At 38.9% G+C, this 11062-nt stretch overlaps 1 protein-coding gene and 1 pseudogene across 1 annotated transcript; both read left to right on the plus strand.

Moving 5' to 3' along the window:
* Nucleotides 1-692: 692 nt before the first annotated feature.
* On the plus strand, nucleotides 693-1538 carry LOC120619007 (olfactory receptor 7A10-like). The gene is made up of 2 exons (XM_039883137.1): nucleotides 693-1047; nucleotides 1333-1538. Exons 1-2 carry the CDS (start codon nucleotides 693-695, stop codon nucleotides 1536-1538), a joined length of 561 nt encoding a protein of 186 aa, XP_039739071.1.
* Nucleotides 1539-7912: 6374 nt separating this feature from the next.
* On the plus strand, nucleotides 7913-8863 carry LOC120619008 (olfactory receptor-like protein OLF4; annotated as a pseudogene).
* Nucleotides 8864-11062: the final 2199 nt, after the last annotated feature.

Raw genomic sequence — 11062 nt, forward strand, 5'->3', positions numbered from 1 at the left:
TGAGCAGTTCTCAAAACAGCAGTGTCTGAGATCATATACTCCAGAATGTGACCCTTGAAAGAGAGAGGTAAGAATGTTAAGCCACACGTGAAATAAGAAGGGGAATTTTTCCTATTCACAAGATTCCATAGAAACAACATTAATAAAGTGCAAGGAACTTATGGATGAAGGACTCCCTGTGACTCGAAGTACCGGGAGTAGTAGAAAGGCCACCTCATTCTCCACATTCTCGGACACCACCTGTCATCACTCTACCTCTTGTTCATTCTCCTGGACACACTGGCTCCATTTTGAGACTTGAATATCTGAAACAAGTTCATCCTCAGGGCCTTTGCACTGGCTCTTTCCCCTGCAGGACACACACTTCTACAAATAAACTTGTGTCTCCTGCTTTCTCTTTGTGAGGTCTCTGCTCAAATGTCATTTTGTTTTTGGGTCTTCCTAAACTCCCATTAAAAATAACACTCTATTCAACTCTTTTATACATGCTTTTTTCCTATATAGTAATGCAATTGTAACATTTTCATCATATTACTAATGTCCATTTATGTAAAAAATAATCTTTTTTTATTTGTAGCTGTGATCATCATCACATGTTATCAAGCAATGATACACGAATTTTGAAATTTCTTCTTCAGGGATTTTCAGAGGCACCAGAACTGCAGCCTCTCATATTTGGCTTCTTCCTCTCCATGTATCTGATCACTGTGTTTGGAAACCTGCTCATCATCCTGGCCGTCAGCTCAGACTCCCACCTCCACACACCCATGTACTTCTTCCTCTGCAACCTGTCCTTGGTGGACATCTGTTTCACCTCCAGCACCGTCCCAAAGATGCTGGTGAACATCCAGACTCAGAGCAAAGTTATCACCTATAAAGGCTGCATCGCACAAATGTATTTTTCCACATTCTTTGGTTTGTTGGATGACTTCCTCCTGACTGTGATGGCCTATGACCGCTTTGTAGCCATCTGTCATCCCCTGCACTACACGGTTATCATGAACCCCAGGTTCTGTGGACTGCTGCTTCTGATGTCCTGGATCATTGGTGCCCTGAGTACCCTATTACACAGTTTATTGGTGTTGAGGCTGTCCTTCAGCACAGACTTAGAAATTCCCCAATATTTCTGTGAAATTAATCAGGTAATCAAACTTGCCTGTTCTGACACCTTTCTTAATGACATAGTGATGTATTTTGGAACTGTGCTGCTGGGTGGTGGTCCTTTGGCTGGGATCCTTTACTCTTACTGTAAGATCGCTTCCTCCATATGCAGAATCTCATCAGCTCAAGGGAAGTATAAAGCATTTTCTACCTGTGTGTCTCACCTCTCAGTTGTCTCTTTATTTTACTTTACAGTACTAGGAGTGTACTTCAGCTCTGCTGCTACTCACAACTCACAATCAAGTGCAATAGCCTCAGTGCTGTACAGCCTGGTCACACCCATGCTGAATCCCTTCATCTATAGTCTTAGGAACAAAGACATAAAGGGGGCTCTAAAAAAATTCTTTGGAATGGCAGGAATAAGAATAACAGAATAGTCATGAGTACTGTCTTTGAATATCAGAACATATGCCAAAAATTTTAAAACAGTAGATTGTTATAATAATCTTGTTTTATTTCCATCAGTTAGCTAATGCAGCATAACAAATTATCCTAATGCAATGATTTTTATTTAAAAAGATCATATGATAAAAGTTGTTCTGATTTCTTCTCAGATACTCATGAGCCTGCATCAGCTGGGAATCTCTACATTGTGCATCTCTGGCTCATCCATAATGTTGTGTGAGGCTGTAATGTACACCTGTCTTGAACCAAATTATAATCCTTTATTTATATATGTAGTTTAATCTTCTAGTTAACAAAAAAATTAGTTTACAAAAAGTGATTTGTCACTGTTTGATATCCATATAAGACACATTGCTTTCCACCCAATGATATTTCTGCCTCCCCCTGTTAAAGTGTGACTCAGCTACCTGTGCTCTACATCCTACCTTGAGCCAGGCAACATTTGATGTTTTTTTCCTGCACGTATTTAAAATTTAAAATTTACTGAATTAAAGAGAACTTACAAAATGAGAGTACATATTGCATGTATCCATTTATAAGTAATTCAGGAAAGTGTACAATAACTTTAATTGCACTGTTATATAATTGTGAAAAACTGATTCTCCCTGAGTCTCAGGTCTTTATTTTTTATGTTAATGTGAGATAATAATAATTTTGATGAATGTGGTACAGGATAACTGAATTCTATGGAAATACTTTTTTGAGACCAAGAGCTCTTTCATGAGTTAGTAGTTTGTTTGTGTATATATGTATTTGTATATTATTTTTAAGAAATAAACACACGCACTTGCATATATGTACACACGTAGACTCAATAATTTCATTTTTTATGTTGAAAGGAAATTTTAGAGAACACTGAAGAGGATAGAAGTAAAAGTAATGATAGGTTGGTTAACATGAAAATTTTAAAATATAGAAATTAGAGAAAAAGATTGAAAGCAGAATTGTTGCCTTGAATTTAATAATGAATTGTTTTCCTATCTGAATGTCCAAAGATCTCAAAGTCAGAATCACATTTACATTTATGCAACAGGGAATTCTCTGTACCAGCTAATGGGGCAAACTCATCAAAATGACCTTAGATTTTTTTCCTCTGCATGGGGGTGTGGGTGGAGGTTTACATAAAATGTCCTTAACGTGGGGAAGCAAAATGAATGTACTGAGATGCTTAACATCAGTTTCCTCCAAAAACAATTATTGGATAAATGTCTGTATAACATTGCTATTGCTGCTGCAACAAATTACCACTCTAGGAATTTAAAAGAAATGTATACACCTATAATTCTGGAGGTCAGAAGCCTGAAGCAAGTCTCACTGGACTAAAATCATCATGTCTGCAGGGCTGGTTCCTTTTGGAGGGTCCAAGAGAGAATCTGTGTCCTCTCCTATTTCAGTTTCTGTGGCCGAAAGCCTTCCTTGGCTCACAACTTTCTCCTTCCCCAAAGCCAGCAGTGTAGCATCTTCCAGTCTCCTCTGATTCCAATCTTCTTTCTTCCTCATCCACATTCTAGGACGATGATGATGACATTAGTCTCACCTGCAAAATCATGGCCAGTATTCTTAGAATTGGCTGATTAGCAAACTTATTCCATCTGCTCCCTTCTTCCTCCCTTGCTATGAAAAAATAACATGAGTTTCTGGGGATTATGTTGTGGATATCTTTCTGAGGCTTTTGTTCAGCCTACTATAAAATTTTCTTAGTAATATGTTATTAGGTGTCACTCAGGGCTCTTAGACAAAAGAATCGAATGAGTTACTTTTCCAGAAGTATACGATATGATGTCACTCATTAATCTTTATGTAAAATAATTGAGCAATAAATTCATAATAACCTCTATTCCTACACGCAAAAATGACTCCAGGTTCAGAAGACTTAAAACTACCTACACCTGACTCTAACTCAGAACCACAGCCTTGCTATTCACAGAATGGTCATTAGTCCAGGACCTGCAACATCAGAATCACCTGGAATATTGTTTGATTATCAGAATCTCTCGGCCCAACAGGATGTGCATTTGAACTAGAATCCTGAGTGACTCATATGAACACTGATTTTGGAGAAATGCTGGTCCAGACTAGGTTTTCTCACCTTCTCAATTAGACATAATTATTTGTGTTGGATGTTGTAGATGTTTAGTAACTTTCCTAGACATTGTCAAATAGCCCAGGGGCAACATCATCTCTGGCTGGGAAACACTGACCCAGATCCTGACAGATCCTAATCAAGACCTATCCCTCACCCAGTTTGTAATGTGCAGTAGATCAATAAACTCTTTCAAGTCCCATTTCTGCAAAGGGGAATGAAGTTCACAATAATACTACCTCATAGAATGTACTTTTTGAAAAATTTAAATCAGACAAAGTCTATAAAGTGCTAAACTCAGATTACATGGCCTAAAAATATTAAAATGTACCTCTCATAATTAACAAATATTCTATAATGAGACCCTAAATGATAGCTCTTACCTTGTGATATAAGTACAAAATTCATAGTTATCTTAACAAATGAGTTAGGAACCCAGAGTGTGGTGCCCAGGATTGCATATCAAAAGGAACCCCACTTTTCTCTTGTTGAAGAGGAAATAACAATTCTCTGGAGACATCAGGGCTGAGTCCCATCACAATTCAGTGCTTTACAGATCCATGGGACCTGGTCCTGATTGATTTCTTAGTCTCAGACTTTGGAGAAAACATAAAGTCAGGGTTGAAATAAGGTGGTAGAAGGTTAGAGTTCAGGGAGATCAAGGACACAAAGTCTTAAAAACTAAATTCACTTGACTTCTAACCTGGTCTCTTGGGTCAGAGAATAATTAGGAAAAAAATCCTTTATGTTTATTCCAGAGGCCCAGAGGGAAATCATATGCTTAGAGGTTGGAATAACAGGAGGGAGATGCCTGATGAGCAGATAGAGAGAGCGGTAATACCTCCTCTATGCAGTCCCTCGGTGTGTACAGTGTTGGTGGACAGGATACGGTTGTTGCTTTTGACTCTTAAGCTGGCTCAGAACCGATGCTTCACTCCCTCCTGTTGTCTTGCTTGGAACAGAGCTTTAGTCTCCATCATCAACCATCCAGGTAGCAATTCAGACTTCCAGACAGAGTCCTCCCTCTCAGAGACCCAATCTAGGTGAGTCTGATAGCCCAGGAGGTAATTCAGGAGAGGGTCAGAGAGGATGGAACCTGAGAACTCTTACCCGAGTCACATAAGAGCTCAGTCAGCTCAGCCCAGAGACAAGAGATCACTGTGTTATATTTTTGGTTGAGTAACTAATTTATTATTAATTTATTTAATATTTTAATAAGCATGTATCTGCAATACAAGGATTATAGTTGACGATTAAGTCATGAGAATGAGAGTCTAGTTGGGTGAAAACGTGAAGTCAGATCTGTAGAATGAGTGAGATGCATAAAATGGTTGCAATAAAATGAAAACATATCTGAGGAGTTTTGCTGATCAGAGAATGGGAAATAGAGTGTCAGATGTGGAGGGCGGTGCAGTGAAGTGAGAGAGTTTGCATTAAATTTCTAATGCGCTGTATTTGAGCATGTCTTGTATTCATTGAAAAGATCCAGATGAGTAGATATAGAAACTAACTTGCAAGAGTTATTCATGAGACATACATTGCAGCATCTTCACTTATGCTGGTTATTCACATAAAAGTTAATTATGTAATGAGTCTAAAAAGGAATATTAAATAGATTTACCTTAAATTACTTCATTACTGGATAGACTGCATATATTTTGGGTTTGTTACTCACTTACATTCTCTATCAAACCAATCAATAAGAATATTCTCCCACACTCAGCCTTTTTCCCAAGTGGTCATGTCGTATGTTAATTTCTACATGTAGATTTCAACTTTCTCCCATTTCAATTTTATTATTAGTTTCAAGTATACAGTATATTGTTAGACATTTATATAGTTTATGAAACAATCCCTCTGATTATTCCATCTTCTCTCTGGCTCTACACATAGCCACTACTTACTGCTGTCTGCATTCCCTATGCTATGATCCCTAACCCCGTGAACCTCTATCAACTACTAATTTCTACTCCTTTAACACATCACCCCTTTCTCCTAGTCCCCACACCCCCTCCCCTCTGGCCATCACCAGATTGTCCTCTATATTTGTAGGTCTGTTTTCAACCCACAAATATATTTGTTTTCTGTTTCTTAGCCTCCGTGTATCAGTGAAATCATATGGTACTTATCTTTTTCTCTGTCTGACTTATTTCACTCAGCATAATCACCTCTAGGTCCATCCATGTCGTTACAAATAATAGGATTTCATTTTTCATTATGGCTGAGTAATATTTCATTGTATATATGAACCATAACTTCTTTATCCAATCATCTGTTGGTGGGCATTTAGGTTGCTTCCATATCTTGGCTATTGTAAATAGTACTGCCTATACTTTTAATAAAAAATTCTGTCATACACTCGGGGACTATAAATTGAGGACTGACCCACTTCTAGGCAAAGAGTATATGGTGCTGAGAAACAAATTATTTATAATCTGTAATGGAGACATTTAAGTCACCTGTTTTACCCTAAATCTTGTTGCCACAAAGTCATCGCAGTCAGACCACATTTACATTTACGCAATGATGACTTCCCTGTTCCAATTGATGGGTTAGAATATCTCCAACTCGATTTAAAATTTCTTTTCTACTTCATGTGGGTTTCCAATGTAATATTCCCTTACATAACAGAAGCTAATGAATGAATACAGAGGCTTCAACTCAGGTCCAAAAGTAAATTTTTAAAAATAAATGTCTGTATTACATTTACATGTCTGCTGTAAAATATTCCTGTATTAGTTGTTTAAAACCAACAAATATATGCTCTCACAGGTCAGAATGTTAGAAGCTTGAATTATCTCATGGGTGAATATCAAGATATCTGCGGGCTGTGTTTCTTCTAAAGTCTCGGGGGAGAATCTGTTTTCTTTCCAATTCCAGTTTGCATTCTGGCCGCCTGCATTTCGAAGCTCACGCATCTCCTTTTTCTACAAAGTGAGCAGTGTAGCATTTTCTTCGTTTCTCCTCTTCTTCTTCTAGAGGAGCATTGTGGTTAGTCCCACCTGGATGATCTTGGCTCATCTTCTGCCTTAAAGTCAGTTGATTAGCAACCCTGTTCCATCTGTTACCCTAATTCTTTTTGCTGTAAAATAGCATATTTAAAGGCACTGGGGATAGGACATGGACATCTTTTGGAGCTTTTTAATACTCCCACTACAAAGTCTACTTCAAAACTGTATTATTATGTATCACTCAAGAGCCCTTATGTAAAAGAAACTCAGAATTTATCACAGCCTCTGGAATTCATTCAAAATTAAATGCAAATTAATTTTTTCATTCAGAATATCTAAAATTACCTACTCCTGACTCTAACACAGTACCTCAATTTTGCTGCTTAAACAGTGGTCCACAGACTTGGACCTGTAGCATCACCACCACCTGCAGCTTGTTAGAAATGCTGAGTTTGAGCCAAACAGGGCCTCCGCGTTTCCCGGAAGATCCTTGTTGATTCATAGGCACATTCAAGTTGAACTGCTTGTTTAGACTAGGTTTTCTTACCTTTCACTGTTGACATTAAGGGTGGATAATAATTTTCAGTGTTTAGCAGTATCCCTTTAGATGCCAAATATCCCAGGGGCAAAATCTTTTCTGGTTGAGAAACACAGCCTGGAAGCAATCTGTTAATATTTTAATCACCGCCCAATAAATACTCTGATATTAACTTTGTGCACATCACTAACTCTTCTGTTCCAACCCAAGGCCTTTGCACTGGCCATTCCCTCTGCAGAGTACACAGTTGCCCACATAACCTGGCATGTCCCTCCCTTATTCATTAAGGGCTCCGTTCAAATGTCATCCAGTTGGCAGGTTTTGTCTAAATACCCATGAAAAATAGAACACACTAGTCACTATTCTTTTGATAGGCTTTTCTTTTTTTCATACCATCTGTCACCATCTAAAATGTTATATATTTTTATTATTGCCTATATTTTTTCTCCATCATTGACTTGTACAGACTTTTGATTTTCAGCACTCTAATATTCACAACCTAAACTGTGACAAAAACATAGTCAGCAAACAATTAATATTCATGAAATACATGAAGAATGTCTCATTTAAAATGTAGAATACGTAAACCCCTTTAAAAATGCAGATTGGGACAAAAATTCCTAATCTGAAATGGCCCAGGAAACCCCAAACATATTGAAATTAATTTCTGGACTGCAAAATAGAAACTCTAGCATTAGACCTATGTGAGTAATGCCAGGTTGTATGAAAATTACTCATGTTATTTTCCTTGTTTTTGGAAGTCACTTCCACCACATGGAAGCAGAGAATCTTACAAGAGGTTCAGAATTTCTTCTGGGACTTTCAGAGGAATCAGAACAGCAGCCCCTCATCTTTGGGCTCTTCCTCTCCATGTATTTGATCGCCACGGTTGGAAACCTGCTCATCATCCTGGCCGTCAGCTCAGACTCCCACCTCCACACACCCATGTACTTCTTCCTCTGCAACCTGTCCTTGGTGGACATCTGTTTCACCTCCACCAACATCCCAAAGATGCTAATGAATATCCTGACACAGAGAAAAGTCATCACCTATGAAGACTGCATCACACAGATGTATTTTCTTCTACTCTTTGCAGTGTTGGGTATCTTCCTCCTGACTGTAATGGCCTATGACCAGTTTGTGGCCATCTGTCACCCCCTGTACTACACAGTCATCATGAATCTCTTGCTCCATGAACTACTGGTTCTAGTGTCCTGGATCATAAGTGCCCTGTGTTCCTTGTTGCGAAGCTTAATTGTGTTGCAACTGTACTTCCATACAGACTTGGAAATTCCCCACTTTTTCTGTGAATTCAATCAGATGTCCAACTTCCCTGTTCTGACACCTTTCTTAATGACACACAATGTTGTATTTTGCAGTTGGCTGCTGGCTGTGGTTTCCTGGATGATATCCTTTATTCTTACTCTAAGATAGTATCTTCCATATGTGGAATGTCATCAGCTCAGGGGAAGTGTAAGTATTTTCTACCTCTCAGTTGTCTTCTTATTTTACTGTATGGGCCTAGGAGTGTACCTCAGCTCTGTTGCTACCAACAGCTCACAGTCAAGTGCAGTAGCCTCAGTGATGTACACTGTGGTCACACCGATGCCGAACCCCTTCATCTACAGCCAGAGGCATAAAGACATAAAGGGGGCTCTGAAGAGATTCTTTGGGATGGCAGCTATAAAAGGGACAATCGTCCTGAGGCTGAAAAAGTGCCCTTGATTCCTGACTTCAACCATCACAACCAGAAATCGATCCTTCAATCAAATTGTGGTTGTAGATCATCCTCCTTTTATTTATGTACTAGAATTTCCTTTTGTGGAGTTTAACTTCTATATACAATTTATACAACCACTTTATTAAATTTTCTAGTTTGTTATATAGACAGTTTTTCTTTCTGTCCATTTTCCTGCCTTCACAAAGTTTTTTCAAAACTTCATCAGAAATATTTGGAAATTCCTGGATTTCTGAAGAATAATTTCTTCTCAAATGATGTATATCAGTATAAGTAATTTGTTCTTGTTTAACAAATAGAATAGTCATATTACTTATATAGCAAAAAAACTACATTTGGCTACTAAGACTGTTCGTATAATTTCATTGCAGGAAAACCCAAAACTACACTTTTCACTTTTGTGTCCCTTAATCTTTCTACACTCTTCTCAATAATGTAGACTTCATCATTGTTCCCTTTAAATCATAGCCCGTTGATAGTGGGGCTATAGGTGAAGAAGGCCTGAGGCATTGGCTGGGCCCCTACTGCTTCTTACTCAGACCAGACCCAAGGTTGTGGTTGAACCAGTCCTTGTGGTTCTTATTATATTTGCAACAACCACCAGGGAACTATGAAAAAGCAAGGTTTATTACTTACAGTTCCTGATAAAGCCATGGAATTAATATCCTCAGAAAAAATATTTTTAATACAAAATAAGTTCGTAAGTTAGTTTACACTACCAGCCACTAGTAGAAAGTCACATGGCTTCCTGCTAACCATTACAGAAAGTGCTCAGACCAGGACCGAATAGTTAGACTGCTGGAAGGACAAGTTAACAAGATAGCAGAGATAATAATAGTGAAGGAGGGTCTGATACAAGGACGCACATGTTATGAGTGAGCCTCAGCTGTTTTTACCCTATAGCTTATAACTGCACATAAGTTTCATTCCTTTAATACAGTTTTTTCCTGCTTTTTCTTTCCCTTGGACTCAAGTTAGATTTACCCAGATAAAGACATGATGACCTATTTATTTGCTTCCCCCTTCCCTGATCTTGTTCTCAATATGCCTACTCCTTAAATCATCAAGTTTTAGGATATAATTAACTAAGCTTCAGGTTTATAATCCTAAGGACAAATAGATGTCGATTGGACTTTAGACTAAATATAATATCTTGGCTTCAGATGTGTTTCAGCCCCAGGTCCATCAAGGCAGAGCTACAATCCTACAAGCCAAGGATTAAGGCTGCAAAATGGCACCATGGCTGATATCAGGACCAGACACCCGGACACAATGATTAATTACCTCAACCGCTCCTTGCTATTTCCTTGCCTCCTCTCCAGGCAGCCAGAGAAACACATCAAGGCTGAGAACAAAAATAGATGACTTTGGTCATCCGCTCTTAGTCATCCAATCAGTAGCACCCACAACCTAGACTCCTTTACTAACCATGTCTACTGTTTTTTCCCTAAATAATCTATACTCCTGAGGTGGCGGGGAGGGGGCGAGGTGGGCAGGCCTTTGAGTGCTAGCTTGCCTGTGTCTCTGGGAATTGCAATTTTCCAATAAATAAATGCTTATTCTATTTGGCCCAACTCCTGTGTCAAGTCTTGACTGAGTGAAGCAGGCAACACGAACCTCCGGACTCATTTGTCCTCCAGTTTCAACAGCATGCAATGAGTAACAGCGCAAGACATATAGCTTCCACTCCTGTACACTATGACAACCTACTGACTCGCATTGTTAAGACATTTTCAGCCCACAAAGCCAACAAGCACCCCACCAAAATCTCACCAAAACCAGACAAGGCAATGCCAGGAGGGAAGTGGATGACTAGTAGATAAAAATTAACTGCTTACCTAATCAAGACCAATCAACGAACCCATGACTCCAAACCCCTTACTCAGGATTACTCATGAGCTTTCCTCTATAAGACTTCTTGTCTGTAAGCCATCAGGGAGTTCAGACTTTTGAGCACTGGCTTTCCTGCTCTCCTGGCTGGCACCATTTTCAATAAAATAGCCAATATTTCTTCAACACAAAGCCGAATGGCAGTTCTCATTGACTTGCTGCACAAACAGGTGGCTACAAACTCTCTTTTGGCTAGTTCAGGTTTACTGGAGGGTACGTAGCACACCCAGGGCCATACAGAAAGGTCTGGTGGGGGAGAAAGAGATAGGAGTAGGGAGAGAGAGAGAGGAGAGAGA

Source organism: Pteropus medius, unplaced genomic scaffold (assembly GCF_902729225.1).
Source record: "Pteropus medius unplaced genomic scaffold, Ma_sr-lr_union100, whole genome shotgun sequence".
NCBI classification, from domain to species: Eukaryota; Metazoa; Chordata; class Mammalia; order Chiroptera; family Pteropodidae; genus Pteropus; species Pteropus medius.

What these genes read in the sequence shown, in the direction of transcription:
- LOC120619007 (XM_039883137.1), top strand. Translation starts at nt 693, where the DNA reads ATGTATCTGATCACTGTGTTTGGAAACCTGCTCATCATCCTGGCCGTC. An exon ending in TCTGATGTCCTGGATCATTG is followed by an intron (nt 1,048 to 1,332) that starts GTGCCCTGAGTA and finishes CTCACCTCTCAG; the next exon opens with TTGTCTCTTTATTTTACTTT.